This window comes from Pelobates fuscus, chromosome 5 (genome assembly GCF_036172605.1).
Source record: "Pelobates fuscus isolate aPelFus1 chromosome 5, aPelFus1.pri, whole genome shotgun sequence".
Classification (NCBI taxonomy): Eukaryota; Metazoa; Chordata; class Amphibia; order Anura; family Pelobatidae; genus Pelobates; species Pelobates fuscus.
Window position 1 is genome coordinate 203,897,761 of NC_086321.1, and position 25,385 is coordinate 203,923,145.

General features: G+C 39.8%; 1 protein-coding gene across 1 annotated transcript in view; it reads left to right on the plus strand.

The window, feature by feature from the left end:
- The window catches only part of HSD17B3 (hydroxysteroid 17-beta dehydrogenase 3), an 83,607-nt gene extending 77,722 nt beyond the window's left edge, over nt 1-5,885 (plus strand). The window contains exons 9-11 of the mRNA XM_063457184.1: nt 358-423; nt 3,694-3,843; nt 5,655-5,885. Of these exons, the coding sequence (XP_063313254.1) occupies nt 358-423; nt 3,694-3,843; nt 5,655-5,765 (327 nt within the window). The 3' untranslated portion in view covers nt 5,766-5,885. The remainder of the gene's footprint in view (nt 1-357; nt 424-3,693; nt 3,844-5,654) is intronic.
- Nucleotides 5,886-25,385: the final 19,500 nt, after the last annotated feature.

The window sequence follows — 25,385 nt, forward strand, 5'->3', positions numbered from 1 at the left end:
CGTTATCCTTGTTTAGTTTCCAATGTTTTGACCTATATTAAATGAGTTAATTGAGCTATTGTTTTCTGTGGTTTATCAAGTTATTTTTGGCGTTGAACTACAAAGTCTCCAATGGTTCCAATAATGTGTCAATAATAATTTTTCTGAAGGACTACGATTGCTTGACTTTGTGAGGTCAACCAAACTTATAATGGTAAACGGGCTGTTGACAAGTATCAGAACAGTGACATTGTAATCGCAATGATATGGTTAATAGTTCATGTTAACAATAACTTTCAAATTACAAATTATAGTTTATCCAATAAACCATATGCATCAATTATATTGCTGCATTTTAATATTTCCTTTTTATTACAGGCTTTTGTTACAACATTTTCTAAAGCCCTTCAAGCTGAATATAAATCAAAGGGGATTATTATTCAGGTAAATTAGTCTCATATATGAATAGATCCTCCATTTATGGATAAATGTTATAAAAACATTACATCATGTATTGTTTTTGTTTGTTTAAAAAAAATAAAAACGAAAAAAAGAGAACCTTAAAATAAGAAAACATATAATTAAAGGAATGCCCCCAATAGATGCATTTTTCATTGGGATTTATCTAAAACAGATTGCAAAAGCTACAGATCTCTTTTTTGCAGTCTTTGCAAGCCCTGCCCTTCTAACCAAGTACAGACTTTCAGACTTTCTGTCTGTGCCAGGGAATACACCAACCAAAAGCATGGATTTCCTTTGCTTCTTTGTGAAGTTAATGCAAGCGGAAGAAAATCTCCCTGGCTTTACGGCTGATAGCCAAGAATTTGTTTCTGCCCAATTATAAAAATGCAGATTTCTTGAAATTGGCACTTGTATTAACTCTCACTAGTGTGACAGGCTCCAGACAAATAGAGCACTTAACAAGTGTTAAAAAAAAAGTTTGAATTAAAAAATATTACGCAAAACATAACTAATTATGTGCAAATGTCTATTGTTAAAATATAGTTTTTGTTTCAATATGCCTATATAGCAATAGATACAACACATATGTACACTTTGATACATGCACATACACACAACACACACTGATTTATAAAGACACACAATAACACAAAGACACACAAATACATGTATTGACAGATACAGTCATAAAATAACAGTGTGTGTCTGGCAATGTGTATTGGTAACAGTTGGTATTGGTAACAATTGGTACAGTGTGTGCATGTCTGGCAATGTGTAGCATGTATGTGCCTGAGAGTATGTGTGGCAGTGAGTATCCTTGTGAGAATCTGTAAATATATATCTGTGTGTATGTGTGTCCATGACTGTGCCTGCAATGCATGTCTTTATCTGTGTATCTCTGTGTCTGTGAGCATATGTGTGAAGGGAGCTGCTTGCATTGAGTTGTATGCTTGAGGGATGGCTACTTGTAGTCTTGTTGTGTGCATTGTGTTTATGATTGTTGTGTTGTAACTGTGAGGGGTGATTGTACAAATATGAGGATTACTGTCTGTGTATAAGGGTGCCTATGTGTTTACAAGGGTGACTGTGGCAGGGTGGTTGTGACAGAGTGAGTGTGAAAGGATGATTGCAACAGAGTGATGGTGACTTTGGCAATGTGACTGTGTGTGAGGGGTAAGTTTGGCGGGTGACTGTGACATGGTGACTGTGTGTGGGGGGGAGGGGTGACAAGATGATTGTGTGTGAGGGAGGACATGATATGACATGGTGACTGTGCTTGTGTGTGGTAGGGGAAGACCAATAGTGTGACTTAGTGTGTGTGGTGAAGGGGTGGTGATATGACAGGTGATGTGTGTGTGTGGGGGGAGTGGTGTGACAAGGTGAATGCGTGTATGTGATGGGACAGGCTGATGAATGTGTGTGGGTGTAGATTGTGCGTGAGGAAGCTACATTTCCCTGTTCAGCCTTCCCTGCTCTTCTTTCTATTTATTTTTAGTTGAGTCCTCAACCTGTTTACCTTTTGGCAGTGAGTGGGGGCTCTGATCCTTATTCCTTGTTGGTCAGGTGGATCCAATCTGCCTGGTGATCCAGCGGACAACCAGCTGAATTTGTTGATAGCAGACAGCTCAGAAATGCCCCTTATTGTCTCTGACTGGGTGAGAGCATTTACTGAGCACTACTCTCAGCCAGAGGGCAGCCTGGCCAGTGAGTAACGCAGTGTTGTGCTGTGCAGGGTAGCTAAGCAGAGCCGGTGCTTGAAAGGCAGTACTGGCTATGCTATCAGCACAATCATTGCAAACAAAATATCTTTATACACAATTATAAGTTAAACGTGCAGACCCTGGCAGTCGTGTATACACGTGTGGCAATGTGAAGTGGTCAATTCATTAATTGTGATACATTTCTGCCATAATATTCCCCAGCTATAGCCAACTTAGCACATTTCCTCAAACAAAGAATCTCAATAGCTTAAAAGTTTTCTGTCGAAAAACACGATAATGATAAGTGAATACCAGTCAAGATTTATATAACTCACTAGATAGGGACATTGGTGAAGTATGTAACTGATGTAAATTAACTTATCTCATCCTCCATACTTAAAGGGACTCTCCAGTGCCAGGAAAACCAATTTGTTTTCCTGGCACTGCAGGATCCTGCAGTGCCCTCCCCCCCCCCCCCCCCTCTCACCTCCCATCCCATGTTGCTGAAGGGGTTAAAACTCCTTCAGTGACTTACCTGAATCCAGCCCCGATGTCCCTCGGTGCTGGGTCAGGCTCCGCCCATGCTCCTCCCCTGCCGTCAGCCGTCGGGGGAGACCTAATGCACATGCGCGGCAATGGCCATACGCGCGCATTAGACCTCCCCATAGGAAAGCATTATTCAGTGCTTTCCTATGGGGATTCCGGCGCTGCTGGATGTCCAGCATCGTTTAAAACATTTTTAGTGTTCTAAGAAGCTGATAGACAGCCACTAGAGGAGGACTTAACCCTGCAAGGTAATTATTGCAGTTTATAAAAACTGCAATAATTACCTTGCAGGGTTAAGGGTGATGGGAGTTGGCACCCAGACCACTCCAATGGGCAGAAGTGGTCTGGGTGCCTGGAGTGTCCCTTTAAGTGAAAATGGGAAGTCGATGCAAACAAATTGAGATCACCATTATTGTAGGAAGGTATAAAAAAATGAATCCTCTCCCCTTACCCTTTGGTTAGATGGCTGATGGTCTATTATACACTGAGGGGTGGTACAATTCTCATCCTATTCGCATTTTCCTCTCTCTAATATAAATGAAAAGAATTACATCTTATCTAAAATAAATAAATGGCTTTTTTTTCATTCAACATATATGCAGAAAATCTGAATCATTGTTTTATATATTTCTATTTTAAATGTATAACACCCAATAATACAAGATTAATGAATACATTAAAGTCAGAGTGAATATCAGAATATGATTACCATACTCCTAAAACATACAGGTTAATTACCCATATCACTATATGACCATTTAATCTACAATATGTGCCTCTATTAATAAACTGTTTACATGATTCAATAATGTTAGAATATGTTTTCAAATGATTTACCCACAAAAAAAAACAAAAAACATGCAGACTTTAATGGTGACTTCTGTAGTTAAATCGTTTGTAAAGTTTTTCTAACCGTATTGAATCATTTGTAAAAGCTTATTAAACAGAGGCCACGGTGAGCAATCTCACTCTACTGACTTTTGATGTTTTTATTTTCCTTGTACAGGCTGTGACACCATATGGCGTCTCTACTGCAATGACAAAAAGAATAGACACAAATATCTTTACCAAATCTGCAGAAGATTTTGTAACGCAGTCACTGAGCTACATAAAACTTGGAAACGAGACATTTGGCTGTCTAGCACACGAAGTTTTGGTATATTTTTGTTACAGTTGTACAAATATTTGTTGAAAATGTATATTACAGGCAAATTTTGTATGAAGGATAAACATGATTGGCTGCTGAAAGAACCAGGGTGCAGGGTTGTTTTTTTTTTTTTGTTTTTTTTTATATATCAAATTTTATCAAATTATATATTTTTCCTTTTAGATAATACTTAAAACATAAAACAATAACATTATGACAAACTGTTACATATGAATACATTCATGATTCAAATGTCTGTTGCATGGAGGAATGTCTGTTGCATGGAGGAATGTCTGTTGCATGGCGAAAACAAAGATCAGGAAGACAAAACAAATAAAGAAAAAGCAAAAAATATTGAACTCCATCTGCAAAGATTATCAAAATGCACAACATTGACTATATGAAAAAAATGGATATAAGCCTCAATTTAGTATTTCAAAAAACAGTATATGTGATGAATAGGCACAGCTGCTACCACATAGGTGGAAATACTTCCCCAAATTTACACACACTTGAAATGCAAAAAAGTAACTGAGTGTTACTAATAGGAGTATAATTTAAGTAAAAATGAAAGACTGAAATGAATGAAAAACTTTCATGAATGAAAAACTTTCTAAACCACCTAAGGGCCTGTATTCCATATTTTCCTAAAGAAGAGCGTTAGTTCTTTTTGAATTCGGTGATTATAACAATGAAACTCTTAGATTATCGGGGGACACTAACTTGCATAAAAAAATGATCAATGACCCCACTAATGAAGTGAAATTAAGTTACTATAAACTTTTAGATAAAGGTAAATTGTTGGGAATATTAAATATTAGAATGTCCAGTACCCCAAAATGTATTTTAAATAAGGGACTGTGAAGTCCAGACACACCTGCCAGTATTCCTTGGGTCCGATTATAAGAGGGTCTGTTTAAGGTGAGCAGCTCTATTATTTTCTTCATCCATTTTTTAACTGCAACACTGTATTCCACATTATTGTTCTTCTTTTGAGTTTCCTCTGGATAGAAGATTTAAGAGGTTTGGTGTCTCCTTAGAACACATCAATTCATGTGATTTGAGCCTATTCATTTGAGGCTCTGCCCTATGTGAGTGCATTTACCTCATCTATTTCCCCATTTTCATATGTTAAAATTATTTTACACTATATTTTTTTTTTTTTACCATTTATCACAGCTCTCCACAGATTTAGCTGGTGTGGGCTATTTTCACCTTGCCACTCAGTTATTCTTTTCAATGTAATACTGTTGGATAAGCTTTTCAAAGGAGTTAATATTTTTGCATAAACTTTACAATGATTTAATGTCATGAAAAATATAAACATTTTACAATATTTTGATATTTTTGATACATTTGTATATCTTGCTGTATTTGATTTAGATATTTTGGAAAAAAAAGTATTGTAAAAGTTTGTCCAAAACTACTATATCATTTGAAAAGCGTATCCAAAAATATTAAATTGAGGCTATAATTACATAATATGACCATACAATGCTTTAGCCTGGGTTAATGTCTGCTCTAAGTAACACATATTTTAGAAGTTTCTAACCACACTATAGAACCTAAAATAGCTTGAATGCTTACTTGTCTCCATTCATAGTTAGAATGTAGACCGTATTGGGTTGAGATATTGGTACAACTTTACAGATAACATAAAGGACATATTTGAGACAACGCTAAAGACAAGTGCTTAATGTGCTCTAACAAGTATATAGAGCTCCTAAATATCTCTGAGAAAGGAAGAGATTAAGGGAGAAAGAAAATAAATGATTATGCCTATTACATGTTGATAATATTTCCATTTTCTTCTCTTTTAGGGACGTCTCATTAATTGTATTCCTCTGTGGGTGATCCATAGCACTGCCGTTCAAGAATTCACCTTAAATGTCTTAACTAAAAAATTTAGAAAGGAACCAAAAAACATGTAAAGCTATTTCTGCACAGATGAACAAATAGAATAATGTGAAAAAAAGAAGAAAACAGAGCCAGAGAATGCACGCATTGCTTAGTGAATTATTTATTCTATGCACACAAAAAAAACATAGCTTATGCCTTAAAGGTAATTTGACTGTTAAGAGAACAGATTTTTGCCAAAATATGAATAGTAGGAATATTAAACACAAGTATGATAGGACCACACTCTTTCTGAATTAGCTGTCTAATGTGAATTAATCCGCTGTCAGTTATCTAGTTTTACCCATCTTTGTTTAGGCAGGGAAATCTTAAATATAAAGCCCGTGTTTGATCTGTGAGGACTGAATGTTAACACTCATTTTTATACATAATTACCTTTGTAAAAGGTCTACTAATACGTTGAACAATGGTTAATTATTCAAATTATTTCACTTAACTCAACATGATTAATGCTGGTAAATTAAGATTTAGCCATCTCTTAGCTTTTAGCTATCCAATGTTGTTCACTTTTACTGACAACCCGCTAATTGTTAAAATGGGTGTTACTAACATTAGTGTCTAATAGCTGTTTTAATTCTACATCATACCAGTTGTGATTGCTAAATACCAGGTGGGCTTACATAGTTTCCACACTGACTTTTTTCCACATTAGATGCTACATTTTACTGCTATCTTACCAAAATTAAAACCTGCCTCAGCTAATTGTAAAGATAAAGTCAAGTTATAACCTTAAAACTAACACAAATTTCCAATACATCCTGTAGGAAAAAATACATGTCATGTATACAGTATGTCATCACATTTAAATACTAAAGTGCATCTCAAAGTATGTCAGCCATCGATAAAAAATAAAATCAAAAAGCCGACAGACGTGAGTTCAAAAAATAAAAAACTCTTTATGTAAATAAAATGCATGTCATTTAAATGAGCAATTAACCTAACAGACATTAACTTCAAAAGCTAAGGGGGGGAAACTAGGGCCCACAGGCCCATAACGCGGATATGAATATGCCATTGTATAAAATAACAGTTTGCTACATGTAGTATCATGTACATCAAGCTTATAACTCCCTTTGTCTATCCCACTGTAGCCAATCACAGGTGACGTATGCATGTGCAGGGTGTACCTGTTATACAATCCAGTTGTGTTTGCTATGGTGATGAAAGCATGCCATTTCAGTTACTATTAAGTGATAGGTATCTGTAGAGGCAGACGTTAATAAGGGTTGGTCACACAACTTATTGGTAAATAGCTCACAGCTAGTATTTAACATCAACATTGAAAACAAACCCTTTATCAGTCTCTCCGTGAAGAGGACAGGCAAATTAAAGTAGATTTAAATAAAAAAAGTGTGATTTTAACATAATTAATTTTAGGAGTTTTTTTTAATCAATTTGCATAAGATATGGCACATGGGAAAAAAATATTGCTTTTACTATTTCTTTCATCAGCTTTATTGTTTACAATAGTTATAAATTCAAGTGAGTACATTCCAGATTTATTTACAATTGTGTTTCAGATTTGGGAGATCCTGTATCTAAATTACAATAATGTCACAGGCGGATCAAAGGATAGGACCCTATTACCACCAGTGTCAGCAAGATGCTCCATGTACATTTGGACGTAATTGTCTTTATTCAACAATACTATATTACCTTCCTTGTCAGATGATTTTCTAATCATCAACATCAGTTTCTGAGCAAAGTGCTTTCGTGGCTCTTCTTTTGGATTTTGTCAACCGATCTGCGGGTATTTTCATAATCACAGAGGAAAACACCTCCAGGCATGTACATTCTGACAATGTGCTATTGGGTTATACGGAGGTTGGAGAGATCTGATGTTCTTGTTCATCTAGTAAGGATTCTACAGTTTTTACATATTGAAAATCTGACCTAGAAAGACTCAGGTTTCTTGCTTCTTTCTAACTCCTGTGAAATTTAGCTTTTTTATCTCACATTTTTATATTAACTTTTTATTGAAAAAAGCTTAGGAGACTTGGCAAACTACTTTAAGCTGACCTAGACTAGCAGTTTAATTTATTTTATCATTGAAATGATGATATATTCTTTTAAAGCCTTTTTTTAAAATAACATTTTACAATAAAGGTTATGTTTCATGTCAACCGCAGTTAAAACTTCTTTTGAATTCTAAGAAGGAACTTCTGTTAGCACTCCTGAACTAAGCCATGCATGCAAGGCATAGCTCATTGACTGAGAACATCAGCTGATTGCATTTGTAGTAGAGGCAGGAAGCAGCACACAGAGGATCCCAGGTAAAAACATTCAAATATGGTTTGACAAAGTACAATAGAGGTAAGCTAGGGCACTCCTGGCACCATAAACTCTAGAGCTTGGAGTGTTTCTGTAAAGACAATATGTGTGCACAAACACCATAAACCAAACACCAAATAAATTAAATTTAAATAGTATGTAAAGGAAATAAATTATATGATACATATGAAAATACATATGCCATAGACACAGAGGTAAACAAATATTTAAATAATCTGAGTAATAAGTCTTATGATATATTTTATAAGACAGATTGTATAGAAGAAACTCTGTTTTGATTCTCAAAATAAAAGTAAAAGCCAAGTTAGATTGGCATTGTTGACAGCATGTATATGAACACACGTACATATGTAAATGTATTTGAATTATGTTAATATTCCATGCTTGTGGGTCATAGTGACATACTTTTGTATTTGTATATATTTTCTTTGCTTAGATACATTTGTATAGTAAAAATGTATAATTATACAATAAAGGATGGTTGGATTATAGTTTTTCTTTGATATTCTGCGTTTTCATTACTGAGGCTGTTTTAGCATTTTTGATGTATGTTTGTTCTACCATTAAAAAAAAATAAAAGCAAAATAAAGTGGCGCAAGTGATCTTAAAGTGCACGTCGTAACACCTAAAACACAGTGTCAAACAATTTCACATGCAGCAACCTAAAAAGAATCCTGATTCAAAATGCCCAAGACAGTAAAATAGATAATTAGGTGTGCAAAAAGTATTAAAAACACAGTGTAAAAATATGAACATTGGACAATAAAATCAGTCAAACTAGAAAAACTAACCAAAAAAAGTGTGAAGTTACTTGTGTATATAGATAAATACACTGTGATATAGTGAGGTAGAATACATTTTAAATATACTTGCACTCTCCCTTAAATGATGATCTCAAAGATCTAAAATAAATGCAGAAAAAAAACTAGTGCAATATTGTTGTAACTAGATAATTAATACATAAATCTGTTGAAATCTAATGTTCTACCATTACTTACTGCCTTTTCAAAAAAAATCACCATCCATATTATGAATAATTTCTTTAAAGCGGCACTGTCATGCCGAACTTACCTTTCCTCAATCTCTTCCTCTTCTCCCCCTCTCTCAGGATCTGTTATTCTTTTCTTCCTGTCTTCTTTAGTTTTCTTTAAAATCATAAGACAAAGTAGGGACTCTGTCTTATGGAGGATTCCTCCGCTTGACCAGCTCTGACCAACGGAGGAGCAAAGTGTGCTTCATTTCCGCTGGTCAGACCAATTTTCCCATGATCCCTAGCTTTCCTCCCAGTTCCCACAATGCTTCCTGTCAGTATTGCCGAACGTCCTGTCACTTAGACAGAACGCCGGCAAAACTGCCGAATTGCATCCTAACAGAATGAGCACTGTTTCTCCATTGGTGTTAGGATGCAATTCGGTACTTTGTTCGGATCGGAATTTCATTCAACTGAATGAAACTCCGATCCTATTCATTGCTGTTGCTGCATCTTGCAGCCGCTTAGTAGATAACTCCCTAATTCCCATGGTATCAGGGAGCTATCTACTAAAAGGCTGAAAGACCTAAATTGGTCTTTCAGCCAAATTTACTAACACTAAGTAAAAATGACTTGGTATTAGTAAATAATATGCCCCTACTCGCTATACCGCGAGTAGGGGCATGTCTAGTAAGCAGTGAGCAGCCTGTGGCTCACTGTAAAAAAAAAAAAAAAAAAATATTGCCCCCACCCCTAAACGACGGGTGGGGGCCGTAAAGTAAAATAAGGGAGGGAGACCTATTGTCCCCCCCCCCCCGGCCCCCACCCCTGGCCGGCGGGTGGGGGCCATAATGGTAATAAGAGGGGGGGGACCTACTGTCCTCCCCCCCGGCCCCCACCCCTGGCCGGCGGGTGGGGGCCATAATGGTAATAAGAGGGGGGGGGACCTACTGTCCTCCCCCCCCGCCCCCACCCATGGGCGGCGGGTGGGGGCCATAATAGTAGTAGGGGGGGACCTACTGTCCGCCCCCCCCGGCCCCCACCCCTGGCCGGCGGGTGGGGGCCATAATGGTAATAAGAGGGGGGGGACCTACTGTCCTCCCCCCCGGCCCCCACCCCTGGGCGGCGGGTGGGGGCCATAATAGTAGTAGGGGGGGACCTACTGTCCGCCCCCCCCGGCCCCCACCCCTGGCCGGCGGGTGGGGACCATAATGGTAATAAGAGGGGGGGGACCTACTGTCCTCCCCCCCCGGGCCCCACCCCTGGGCGGCGGGTGGGGGCCATCATAGTAATAAGGGGGGGGACCTACTGCCCCCCCCGGCCCCCACCCCTGGGTGGCGGGTGGGGGCACTAAGTAAATTCCCCCCCCATCAAGGTGACTAGGGGTGCCCAAGCCCCTAGTCACCCACCCCCCACCCAAATAAAAAATGCCCCTACCTACCCCCCTCACCCTAAAAAATAGTGAGGGGGGAATAAAATTCCAAAGAACTTTCCCACGCTTTTAAAATGACACAGAGCACTGTGATTGGATGGCTTGAAATCCATCCAATCACAGTGCTCTGTGTCATTTTACAAGCGTGGGAAAATTCCAAAGAACTTTCCCACGCTTGTAAAATGACACAGAGCACTGTGATTGGATGGCTTGAAATCCATCCAATCACAGTGCTCTGTGTCATTTTACAAGCGTGGGAAAATTCCAAAGAACTTTCCCCCGCTTGTAAAATGACAAAGAGCACTCTGATTGGCTTAAACCCACCAATCAGAGTGTTCTTAGCCTAATTGCAGGGCGGAGCAAGGCTTTATAAGATGGATTATTTTTTTTTGCGCTCGGGTTTTTTCTTTTTCGTCAGGTTTTTTTTTGCGCTCGGGTTTTTTATTTTATTTTTAGTCCGACGGCTATGATGGTTTTTTATTTGGCCTTTTTTGGGGCTGAAAAATGAAGATTTTAGAAAAAAGAAGACGTCGAATGGTAAGTTTAATTTTACTTTACAGGTTAGCAATTTTATTCCCCCCCTCACTATTTTTTAGGGTGAGGGGGGTAGGTAGGGGCATTTTTATTTGGGTGGGGGGTGGGTGACTAGGGGCTTGGGCACCCCTAGTCACCTTGATGGGGGGGGGGAATTTACTTAGTGCCCCCACCCGCTGCCCAGGGGTGGGGGCGAGGGGAGGACAGTAGGTCCCCCCCATTATCGTTATGGCCCCCACCCGCCGCCCAGGGGTGGGGGCCGGGGGGGGGGGAGGACAGTAGATCCCCCCCCCTTATTACTATTATGGCCCCCACCCGCCGCCCAGGGGTGGGGGCCGGGGGGAGGACAGTAGGTCCCCCCCCATTATCGTTATGGCCCCCACCCGCCGCCCAGGGGTGGGGGCCGGGGGGGAGGACAGTAGGTCCCCCCCCTTTTACCATTAGGGCCCCCACCCGCCGCCCAGGGGTGGGGGCCGGGGGGGAGGACAGTAGGTCCCCCCCATTATCATTATGGCCCCCACCCGCCGCCCAGGGGTGGGGGCCGGGGGGGAGGACAGTAGGTCCCCCCCCTTTTACCATTAGGGCCCCCACCCGCCGCCCAGGGGTGGGGGCCGGGGGCTGGAGGACAGTAGGTCCCCCCCCTTATTACTATTATGGCCCCCAGCCGCCGCCCAGGGGTGGGGGCCGGGGGGGAGGACAGTAGGTCCCCCCCCTTTTACCATTAGGGCCCCCACCCGCCGCCCAGGGGTGGGGGCCGGGGGCTGGAGGACAGTAGGTCCCCCCCCTTATTACTAGTATGGCCCCCAGCCGCCGCCCAGGGGTGGGGGCCGGGGGGGAGGACAGTAGGTCCCCCCCTATCACTATTATGGCCCCCACCCGCCGCCCAGGGGTGGGGGCCTGAGGGGAGGACAGTAGGTCCCCCCTCATTCCCATTATGGCCCCCACCCGCCGACCAGGGGTGGGGGCCGGCGGTGGAGGACAATAGGTCCCCCGTCCCCCCCTTATTACCCTTTTTTTTTTTTTTTTTTTACAGTGAGCAGCCACAGGCTGCTCACTGTTTAGTGGACATGCCCCTACTCGTGATATAGCGAGTAGGGGCATTGGGGAGATTTGAATCTCCCTTGTGCTATTATGGGGGTCATATTGACCCCCATAGAGTGAGGAGGGGACCTGGGGGGCTTATGAAGTGGTGGGGAGCACTGCTCCCTGCCGCTTCTATAGTTACATATTACAAGGAGGGAGCTGCAAGCCGGTAGCTCCCTCCTTGTAATAAACCGAACAAACAAACGAACACTGATACACAGTGTTAGTTTGTTCGTCTGATTTTTTCTATTCATTCATTCGTCTGTCTGATGAATGAATGAATAGGTGAAATTCCCGTTCGCATGTCCAGGTGTTTCACTGGGCATGTGCGGGAATCTCAGGGCTATCTAGTGTGGGTAGATGACGTGTCCCACAGGGACTTCACCTACCCACACAAAGATGGCGGCGCCCTGAATATAGATCGGGGCAGAAAATAAAGAATAAAAAATAGGTAATGTGGGGGACATAGGGGCATTTGGGGGTGACTAGGGGGTCGATTGGATGTAGTTGAGGCGGGAGGGGGGTTAAAAAAAAAAACGGAATTCGGCATGACAGTGCCGCTTTAAGGGGCAGATAAATTCTCCAAACTTCTGGCAAAAAATGTGGGCTACTGCTCAACTACAGTCCCCATGCCGCCTCTCTATTTTCCTTTTTTAATTACAGAGTAAAACACAAGACTGATTATTTAATAATTTATGATGGTTGGCTAACAAAAAGGAAAATATGCTGTTTGTGTGATTACGGAAATGTCAAACTGTTTTGCCACCAATCATGTAGCAAACAGTGTTTTATAAAAATAAAAAAAATGTGTACTAAAAAACAGTACCCATTATGTGCTGTGCAAACATTTCACAAATACATATCTAAATAAAATGTTTATTGAATTTTCAGAAGTTCATCTATTTGAATTCAGCCACACACATAAATAGATATAAATATAGTACTCTCTATTTTTTAGGTAACCTTAAAAGTTATATATTTTACTCATATGATTGTACACATGCTTTTTGGCATCTAGCACTGATGTGTTATGTCATTCCTTCACTTTTTACTCAACAAGCATTGAATCTGGGTGATCAGAGGAAAGCGCATCCTTGGTACCTCTGTCCTTTATTCTCTTCTTCTTGTCCACCATAGATTGACAGGTGATGCACACACTCCGTATTGCTTGTAACTAATACTTTCATTATTTTAAATTTATATGCCAAATGTTTCTACCTACTGCTCCTCCATCATTCTCTAAAAAAAAAAAAAATTAACATTTGTGAATTGTCAACAACCTGTGCATTCCTTCTCGATCTCGCATCCATACATACGCCCTGATTTCTCTCAAGAAAAAGCAAACATTTCCCAAATGTTGCTACATGAGGGGGAACAATAAAAAAAATATGTGCTTCTGACATATTGGTCCTTAGTTACAGCACTATAGATCTCCCGGTGCTCTGGCAGACATCTGATTGCGTTGGCACCTTGCAGCACTATGCAACTTTATTGGCATGTACTGGAGTATTGCTGGATACCTCAAACAGTAGCATATTGCTGCTTATATGCTTATTCTGCCAGCATTTCACTTGTTCTAATATATGCTTTTGCAAGCAAAAAAAGGTATTTAAAAACGGCAATTGAATTGGCTAAATTAGAAAATAAAACATAGTAACCAAAGAAAGCAACACAAACATAGCGTAGTTTTGCAGATAATTTGCCAATTAAAAAAATCTAAAACATTTGAACAAACCCATGATTGGCTGACACAGGACTAAGTGCAAAAAAAAAAGTTGTCAACAAGTTAACATAAAATACTTTGAAGGAAAAAAGCACCCATGGGTACTTTGCCTGTTTTGCATAGAGCTCCAAAGTTGAAATTCACACTTGTGGTTTGGTGGCCCTAGAGTGCAGTGTAAAATAGATATACCTATTTGAAGCTGTCTCCCGTAGTCATGGTAATCTTCTTTCTTCAGCTTTAAACTTTAAAGTTCATTGGTTTCCTTTGGCTTTACTCCTGGGCTTGCAGTTTGTTTTTAAAGCCTAGCTGAAGATTTTTTTTATTGTACCTGTTATACATTAACTATTAATGGACAACATGAAAACTAACAAACACAATGTGTATCAATCACATTTTTTGTTTCGTTTTGTCCTACTGCATACACAAATATAATATTGATAAAACAGAAGTGTGTTTATAGAATATCCTGCAAATGCTAATTTACCAAATACCTCTTCTGAATGGCATGATGTACATTACATTCTTTAAGAGTGCAATTTGAGCAATGTCTGAATACGTTAATTTTCCAGTCAAATGCATGTATTGTGATCAATCAGTACACTTTATCATTATTATTTTATGATTTATATAGCGCCAGCAAATTCCAAAGCGCTGTACAATGGGTGGACTAAGACACGTAATTGTAACCAGACAAATGGACGCACAGGAACAGAGGGGTTGAGGGCCCTGCTCAATGAGCTTACATGCTAGAGGGACTGGGGTATAGTGACACAAAAGGTATAAGTAGGGGTAATGAAATAGGTTTCTGCAAAAGTATTCACTGAGAACTTATTTATTATTTTTGACAGTTGCAGGAGAGGAGTCATGGGGGGGGGGGGATAAAAACCTGCTAACAGTTTAAATGATATGTTTTACCAAAGAAGTGAGTTTTTAAAAAAATTTGAAGGAGTGGAGACTGGATGAAAGTCTAACGGAGAAGTTAAGAGAGTTCCACAGAAAAGGTGCAGCACTTTATCTTTCCAGTTCTTATTTTTAGCCATTAACCCCTTCACGACGGGTGACGGACGAGGTCCGTCATCCTGGGGATGGCCTTAACGACGGGTGACGGACCTCGTCCGTCACGCGGTAAAATTAACGCCGCGATCGCGCAGTGCCGGCGATCGCGGGGTTAACGCTGTTGCTGGGTCCCTCTGAGTCAGGGGCAGACCAGCAACAGCAAATCGCGATGTCCCAGCACATGTGATCGCTGTAACAGCCAGTCACAGCGGTCACAATACTGCTGGGATATCTGATCCGCCTCCCTCCACCTCGTGTGGGTTTGTGAAGTGGAGAGAGACGGATCGTTGCAACATTGTGTTCCAGAAGAATAGTGAATATCTTTAAAAAGTTCCTAATCCCTTTCCCCTTCCTTAAAAAAAAAATATTAACCCTTTCCCTGCTGCTTGATCACTGCTAGCAGTGATCAATATACAGGTCACAGTACTTTACTGTGATCTATTTTTTTTTTACACTTAAGGGTTAAATTTTATTTTTTTTGTAACCCTAAGGGGTTATATTTTATTATTTTATTTTATTAATTTGTGATTTAGTTAGTTGATGGGTGGAATTTAGTGGTAATTTGGGGAATTTAGTTAGGGGTTAAAAAAAAAAAAAAAAAAAAAAAAAAGTTTAGTTATTTAGTTAAAGTTTTCTTAGCTGTGTTAACTGTATTAAAAATGTTGCGAAAGTATAGCGCAGAGGAGGCTTATGCCCTGTTAGCCGCCGACTCAGAGGCGACCGACACTGCCTCAGAGAGTGACGCAGGGAGTGACGCAGGGGACAGGGACTATGTGCCAGATAGTGCAGTAACATCAGAGGAAATCGCTGATTCCCCTAATGTTCAATATGGCGCAGATGACTGGGTACCCCCTAATCATTTTTCGCCAGACATCCCAGTGTTCACTGCCAATCCTGGCATACAGGCTGACCTGTCTGGCTATAATGCGCTGGATTGTATGGAGCTGTTTTTGGGGGATGATTTTTTTGGGGAGGTAGTTACCCAGACGAATCTGTATGCGGAGCAATATCTTGCACGCAACCAAGACTCCCGAATCGCCAGGACAGAGAGATGGTACCCAACCAGTGTGCCAGAAATTAAACAATTCTGGGCACTGACCATGTTAATGGGGGTAGTTAAAAAGCCCACAATTAGAATGTACTGGACTAAAAATCCTATTTTTAATACCCCCATTTTTTCCCAGACTATGCATAGGGAGAGATATGAGGACATACTGCGTTTTATGCATTTTAATGACAATATGAAGTGCCCCCCAAAAGGTCATCCGCAGTATGACATTCTTTATAAAATACGCCCTCTAATTACCCACTTAAATGAAAAATTTGCCACTATTTACACCCCCAAAAAACAAATTTCAATTGATGAGTCCCTCATGAAATATAAGGGAAGACTGGGATTTAGACAATACATCCCATCCAAAAGATCCCGGTATGGGATAAAATTCTATAAATTATGTGAAAGTGGCAGTGGCTATGTATACACCTTCCGTGTATACGAAGGAAGGGATAGCCACCTTGATCCCCCAGGTTGCCCAGATACAGTAGGGACAAGTGGGAAAATTGTCTGGGACTTAATAATGCCATTACTCAACAAAGGTTATCACTTATACATCGATAACTTTTATAACAGCATCCCACTCTTACAAATGCTGTACTGTTTTGAGACCGTGGCCTGTGGCACTATCAGGAAGAGTCGCACAGGTTTCCCAAAGGCTCTAGCAGAAAAAAAAATTAAAAAGGGGGAAACAGCAGCTCTCTGCCAGAATGAACTGCTGGCACTCAAGTACCGCGATAAAAAGGAGGTTTTCATCCTAACTACGATCCATGGGGAAAACACTCGCAGGGTCGCAGTTCGTGGCAGAGAGGAACATAAACGGGTGCCAGTCTGCATTCAGCAATATAATCGGCACATGGGGGGAGTTGATCTATCCGATCAACTAATGCAGCCGTATCTAATCATGCGCAAAACCAGGGCATGGTACAAAAAAGTGGGCATATATATAATGCAGACGGCAGTCCACAATGCCTTTATTATTTTTAAAAAGGCAAATGCTGAGCTGAAATGCACATTCCTTTCATTTAAATTTCAGCTCATTTCTGGGTTACTTGAGTGCCACAGAGGGGGACCATCAGTGGAGCCTAGCAGAAGAATGGAGGCAGGTCACTTCTGCTTTAAGATTCCACCAACCCCTAAAAAACAAAACCCCCAGAAAAGGTGCAGGGTGTGTTACAAGAGGGGCGTAAGAGTTGAGACAAGCTATTACTGCCCTGATTGCCCCTCTCAGCCCGGCCTATGTATTGGCCATTGTTTTAACGTTTTCCACACCCAGGCCGAATAGTCAACTGTCTGGTTACCAAATCTTGGCTTTGTCTCCCGTTTATCCTGTCTTCTCTGATCCTTGACCTCGGCTTGTCCTATCGTTGTTCCGTTTCTCTTTACCCCTTGACTTCGGCTTGTACCTTGACTATTCTCTGCTTGTATAGCCCGGCCATTCTAAGGACCGGTATTACAAGTTTCTCTCTCTGTGTTCTCTCTCTTTGTGGTCTGTCTGTGTTTTGGAATCCGTGACAGCGTTGCCCGTGACACATTGTTGCACTAAGAGGACATAGCTGAGCAACATATTAGGTGTTATACTGCCATAGCACACTTGGAAATTGATGCTTGGAAATTGCACATGGGCAGAGCGTCAAAATTCAAAGTTCGGTAAAAACTGATATGGCTTGGTCTCCAATGTGCCCCTTCAACATCCACATATCCCCAAAAAGGGTACACATGGGGGTATTGCTGCACTAAGAGGACATAGCTGAGCAACATATTAGGTGTTCTACTGCCATAGCACACATAAGGATTACAAAATATACAGTAACATCTCCAAGTGTGTATCAAAAAGGCAGAAAAAATGCTAATTGTAACTAGACTTGGTACAAACTGACAAAAAAATGATCCTGCGCTAAGGTTTAAAATATGCCTTTTGAAATGCCCTGGGGTGTCTACTTTAAGAAATGGTAGGCCTTTGTGGGGTAGTTTGAACTTAAAACCTGCTAAGATGCTTGGAAATTGCACATGGGCCGAGCGTCAAAATTCAAAGTTTGGTAAAAACTCATATGACATGGTCTCCAATGTGCCCTTTCAACATCCGCATAACCATGAAAAAGGTACACATGTGGGTATTGTTGCACTAAGATGACATAGCTGAGCAACATATTAGGTGTTATACTGCCACAGCACACATAAGGATAGCAAAATATACAATAACATCTCCAAGTGTGTGTCAAAAAGGCAGACAAAAATGCTAATTGCAACGAGACTTGGTACAAACTAACAAAAAAATGATCCTACACTAAGGTTTAGAATATACCTTTTGAAATACCCTGGGGTGTCTACTTTAAGAAATGGTAGGCCTTTGTGGGGTAGTTTAAATTTAAAACCTGCTAAGATGCTTGGAAATTGCACATAGGCCCAGCGTCAAAATTCAAAGTTCGGTAAAAACTGATATGGCTTGGTCTCCTATATGGCACTGTAGCTTCACAAAATAGTGCCAAAGACATACAATGGGGGTGTCATTTTACTCAGAAGACTTAGCTGAACATAATTTGGGGGGTATGAACTTAGTGGCACATGTGAAATATACAAAATGCCCAGTAAAAATGCAATCCATATGTAAAAAACGCACAAAATAATTTTATACCACATACTTTGGCATCTATTGGTTAAAAAATGGGGGCATGTTAAGGCACAATATGCACCTTATGAGATACCCTGGAGTGTCTACTTTTACAAATGGTAGGCCTTTGTGGGGTTTTTTTGAACAGTCAAACTGTTATAATACCCCAAATGGACACATAGGCTCATTAAATCCGTCTCTCAAAATTCTACTGTGACTACTGAAATGGATAGGTCTCCTATATGGCACTGTAGCTTCACGAAATAGTGCCAAAGACATACAATGGGGGTGTCATTTTACTCAGAAGACTTAGCTGAGCATAATTTGGGGGGTTTGAACTTAGTGGCACATGTGAAATATACACAATGCCTAGCAAAAATGCAATCCATATGTAAAAAACGCACAAAATTATTTTTTACCACATACTTTGGCATATATTGGTGAAATAATGGGGGCATGTTAAGGCACAATATGCACCTTATGAGATACCCTGGAGTGTCTACTTTTACAAATGGTAGGCCTTTGTGGGTTTTTTTTGAACAGTCAAACTGTTATAATACCCCAAATGGACACATAGGCTCATTAAATCCGTCTCTCAAAATTCTACTGTGAATACTGAAATGGATAGGTCTCTTATATGGCACTGTAGATTCACGAAATAGTGCCAAAGACATACAATGGGGGTGTCATTTTACTCAGAAGACTTAGCTGAGCATAATTTGGGGGGTTTGAACTTAGTGGCACATGTGAAATATACACAATGCCTAGCAAAAATGCAATCCATATGTAAAAAACGCACAAAATTATTTTTTACCACATACTTTGGCATATATTGGTGAAATAATGGGGGCATGTTAAGGCACAATATGCACCTTATGAGATACCCTGGAGTGTCTACTTTTACAAATGGTAGGCCTTTGTGGGTTTTTTTTGAACAGTCAAACTGTTATAATACCCCAAATGGACACATAGGCTCATTAAATCCGTCTCTCAAAATTCTACTGTGAATACTGAAATGGATAGGTCTCCTATATGGCACTGTAACTTCACGAAATAGTGCCAACGACATACAATGGGGGTACCGTTGTACTCAGCAGAAGTAACTGAACACATAATAAAACTTTGTACAGGAATAGCACACACCAACTTTACAAAATACATTTGAGAAGTTCTTTGTTATAAGTTTGTGTGCGAAAACCCCCAAAAAACACAATTTTACTCCAATATTTAGCAGAGGTTGGCGGTAAAATGGCTACGTAGAAAGTGTCAAAACAACCTTAGGTAAATAGCCTGTGGTGTCTACTTTATATAAATATATACTTTTGTGTGGCAATTTTGTTTTCTTTTATGGCTATTAGGCTTACAAGACAAACATACCAAATTCTAAAATCGCTCCACATTAAAATTTTATTTTACTCCTTGTGCTTTGTGACCTGTAACTACCAAAAAAAACTTAAAATCCCAGACACATTATATATTCTGTAAATCAGAACAAATAAATGAATTTATTTTTAATTACTTTCCTTAACCTGCACTAATTATGCACACATTATTATTGCAAAAACTGTAAAAAAAAACAATATTTTTCATTTTTTTTGCATTTTTCTGTATTTTTTTTATAATAAGTAAGCATTTATATATATATATGTTATATCAAATTAAAGCCCTTTCTGTCCTTTAAAAAACAGTATATAATATGTGCCGGTGCAATAAATGAGAGAGATGCAAATTGCAGTTGAACGCAAACAGCAAGAAAATGCAAAAATTGCTTGTGTCATTAAGCGTAAGTCAAGCTTCTGAAGCTCTGTCCTTAAGGGGTTAAGTCTACTTTGATGTTAATATATTGAAAAGGTTATTAAGTTGTTTTTTTTTTTTAAATGTTTTGTTCTTTTAAATAGTGTTGTTGTAATCCTAATATGAAATATTTTTGGAGAAAATATCTGAATACCAATTCTAACTGCAGATGATTTCCTTGGCCACATGGTGGCAATAGCATTCCATATTTAGTAAGCAATGTAAACAAAACTTTCATCACATCTCATGTACACATACGTTTGTAAGACTGTGTTACTAATTCTAAAACACATAAAACATCAACAATAAAATATATATTTTATATGACAGTCTTCAATACTAGTATTTTCCAGACGTTAATCCATTGGGAGAGAATAAAAAAAGGGTAACCCTTGGTAACTTTTTGAAAAACTCAGTTAATTGTGCACAGATCATGAGAAAATCAAATTAAAATGTAGCTTTTCAGCCATTTTTGAAATCTGATTGAAATAAATTCAGGATTGTATCATTACATTTGGCCAGGCAGTTTTCTTCAAATATGATGCAAACACAGCACACGTTTTTCTTTTCAATAATAAAACATACACCATACTTTTTTTTTTCTAAAAAATATATATTTTGCACAAAGTAATTTGATCGCCTACAGTTTTATAACATAAGTTAGCTGAAATTGATTCCCATTGGGATTTTTGACATCTGTTAGCTATGCATTATTGAACAACTAAAGAAAACACATGAAACTCGACCTGTAGTGTTAATTAGGCGGCAGGACTGCTCCCTTGTGATAACATCACTTCCCTGGCACATAATGTTAATTCTTGGACCGATACACATATCATTACATAGGTGTCACTAGTGACTATTTCCTTTCCAATAACACAATTTCCCAAACGTATCCTGCCAGACTAATATTTCACAGCCAAGGCTATCAGCCATATAGAATCACAAGCTTCCTTATCGAGCAGGGTTATTATTATTATTATCAGCAGTTGTTTAGCGCCAACATATAGCAGCAGCACTTTACAATATTATAAATGGGGGAATTTATTAACAGATGAGACAACTACAAAATGTTACAGGAGCAATAGATAGATGAGGACCCTGCTCGAAAGAACTTACAATCTAGAATGCAGATTACTGTTCTTGAAAAGAGATGGTCTTTTTGCCATGTCTTTGTTTATCATTTGTCTATCACATACAAGTAGGCTGTAGTGGCATGATAGAAAACAAAAATAAGAAAAAAGAATTTAAATACTTATCAGATTAAACAGAAAAAACAGCTTCCCACTGAACACCTCCGAAGTAGTTTTACGTCTGAACAAGCCAAGAAATACAATATATGTGGGATTCAGCTGATGAATCTAAAATTAAATAAAATAAAACATAGCATAATACAGTTTGGAAATGTAATATTTCCTGCTATAGATTGCACTTGATTGCAGGATGTTGAAATATACATGCTCTATTGGTGCTTCCCCAATGTTTTGGGGGACTAGTATCTCCCTCTTATGATCAGGTATCACCCAGTATCAGGAACCATGCAGGATTCAGACAGGTAGATAGGTAGAAAAAGAGGTTTATTGATTTTTAAAAAGAATAAAAAGAGGATTGGTCTTACGCGTTTCGTCCACCAGGGGACTTCCTCAGAGACCAGTATACAATAAAAGACAATGATGTTATAAATAAAGCTCCCAAAAAAGCAGGCTGCAAAGTCAATTTCAAATCTAACAGTGAAAAGTTAAAGTGAAAGTTCAGATTGATTCAAATGTAATCTTTTTCAAAGTAGCCAAAATGGAAGCTTAGCTGACTGAGATAATTAAAAAAATAAATAAATAGGACACAGCCTGCCCTCCACACCTTAACCCCTTCTCTCCCTGCCCCATACCCACTGTAACTTCTTCTCTCCCTGCCCCCTCCCAACTGTAACCCCTTCTCTCCCTGCCCCCCACTGTAACCCTCTCTCTCCCTGCTCCCCTACTGAATCGCTCTCTCTCCCTGCCTTCCCCCCTGAAACCCTGTCTCCCTGCCCCCCCCCACTGTAACCCTCTCTCTCCCTGCCCCTCCCACTGTAACCCTTTCTCTCTCTGCACCCCCCCCACTGTAACCCTTTCTCACCCTGCCCCCGTAACCCTTTCTCACCCTGCCCCCCTACTGTAACCCTTTCTCACCCTGCCCCCCCCATTGTAACCCTTTCTCACCCTGCCCCCCCCCCCCCACTGTAACCCTTTCTCACACTGCCCCACACACACGGTCATCCTTTCTCAACCCTCTCCCACACGGTCACCCTTTCTCACACTGTCCCCTACACTGTCACCAGCACACACACTCCCTCCCACACTGTCACACTCACCTCCTCCACACACAGTCACCCTCACATCCTGTCTCTGTGAGTATGTGTATCTGTGTGTCCTTTTGCGTCAGTGTGTGTGTATTTGTGTGTCCATGTGTGTCTGTGTACATGAGTGCCTGTGTATCTGTGTGTGGGAAACTAGGTATCATTGTGTGTGTGCCTGTGTGTATCACTGTGTCAGGGTGTGTATTTTCGAGTGTGTGTATTTGCATGTGTGTCAGTGTGTGTCTCTGTATGTGTGTGTGTATGTGTTTCAGTGTGTGTGGAAGTTTATACACTGCACACAAATGCACACCTGCATTCAAACACCAACATTCACACACATACTCCATACAAAAACATGCTTACATTTAAACACACATTGTGTATATGTATATTTTTATATACACAATATACACACACCATCCACTACACATGTACTGCAATCAAACACAAACATTACATACAAACACACCCCTGTATTCAAACATTAAAATTATATACAAACACCCCTTCATTCAAACACCAACACTACACACAAAAGCACACCTGCATTACAATTTCAACACTACATACAAACAAACCCCTGCATTCAGACACAAACACTACACACAAGTATACCACTACATTCCAATGTCAACAGTACATAAAAATACACCCATAAATGCACACATATCCTTCATACAAAAACATGCTTACATTCAAAAGCTGAAACACTGTTTATAAATATAACCCTGCAACGATGGGCAAATGGTAGATCCCCAGCTGGCATCGCATGGTTCTTTGACAGATGGGGATCCATCTTTTGGCCACACTTGCACTAGAGGGGTTCTCAGAAAACATACTTGCACCAGAGCCCTCTCTACATAAGTTCCACCACTGGAATACTCAACATGAGGTGTCTGGATGAAAGAGCGGAACACAGCACTTCTAATTCTGTCTGTGTCTGTGAGTAAGCAGTTGTATGCCCCTAAAACCGATTGCCAGGATATACCAAGTTTCTGCCTTTAAAACTGCCATAATATGCCAAGTTTCTGTCGCTAAAAATGCCATGATATGCCAAAAGTATGCCGCTAAAACTGTCATGATATGCATCTAAAGCTGATTGCCATGGTGTGCCAATCTTATATATCTAAAGTTGCTATGGTGTGACAAGTTTATGCATCTTAAAGTGATTGCCATGGTGTGACAAGTTTATGCATCTAAAATTGATTGTCATGGTCTGCCAAGTTTTTGCATCTAAAGCTGATTGCCATGGTGTGCCAATTGTATGCCTCTAAGGCTGATTTCCATAGTGTGCCAATTGTATGCCTCTAAAACTGATTGCCATAGTGTGCCAATTGTATGCCTCTAAAACGGATTGCCATGGTGTGCCAATTTTATGCTTATAAAACCGATTGCCATAGTGTGCCAATTTTATGTCTCTAAAAATGATTGCCATGGTGTGCCAATTGTATTCCTCTAAAGATGATTGCCATGGTGTTCATTTTTAAAATATGCATTAAAAGCGGGTCTCAAAAAATTACCATTTTCAAAAGTGGGTCTCGGTCCATAAAAGTTTGGGAAGCCTTGTTCTAGGAGATGCCTCCATTCCTTTAAGGCATCAATTATGGCAAGTAACTCTCTATTCCCTATGTCATAGTTACATTCGGCCGACGTAAGTTTTCTGGAATAGAACCAACCAGGATGTAATGGTTGGTCAGGGAATTTGCGCTGTGAAAGTACAGCACTTACTCCTATTTCAGATTCATCCACCTCCAATTTAAAAGGAAGCGTAAGATCTGGATGTCTGAGAATATGAGCAGAGACGAGCTTTCAAACACTTCTACAGCTTCAGGTATAGTGATTTAACCCATTCTTAGGAAGGTTTGTAATAGGGGCTATTACAGAAGAAAAGTCCTTTATGAATCTTCTGTAATAGTTGGCGAACCCTATACACCTTTTTATTCGTTTTAAACCTTGAGGTAATGGCCACTCTATTATAGCTGATAACCTCTTGGGATCCACACTGAATCCTGAAGAAGATATTAAATAGCCCAAGAAGTTTACCTCAGTTTGGTCAAATAGGCACTTTTCAAGCTTGCAATATAGATCATTCTTGAGAAGCATTTGTAATACCATAGATATGCGAGAATGATGTATGCTTAGATTAGAGGAATAGATCAGAATATCATCCAAGTACACAATCACAAAGGAATTAATATATTCTCTGAGGACATCATTTTTAAAATCCTGGAAAACTGCAGATGCATTACATAGGCTGAATGGCATAAGAGCATATTTTTGTAATAACCACTGCTAGTGTTAAATTAGGTTTTCCATTCATGTCTCTATTTAATACACACCAAGTTATATGCAGCCCTAAGATCCAACTTGGTAAATATAGATGCTTGAACAACTCTGTGATTAATGGAATAGGGTATGCATTCCTTATAGTTATTTTGTTAACCCCTCTATAATCTATACACGGCTATAGATCCCAATCTTTTTGGACACAAAGAAAAACCCAACACCTGTGAGAGAGGAAGATCTACGTATGAACCCTAAACCCTGCCTTTAAAGTATAGTGTCTGGTAGGAGATCAATGGAACAATTGTAGGGTCTATGAGGAGGTAACTGGTCTGCCTACTTCTAATCCAAATCAGAACTGAGGTGTAAGTGAGATGGTGGTCTTTCTGTGGATAACGGTGGGTTAGTGTTAATAGAATACAGCGGTGTGATTTTGATTATACACTTTTCCTGACATAGAGTACTCC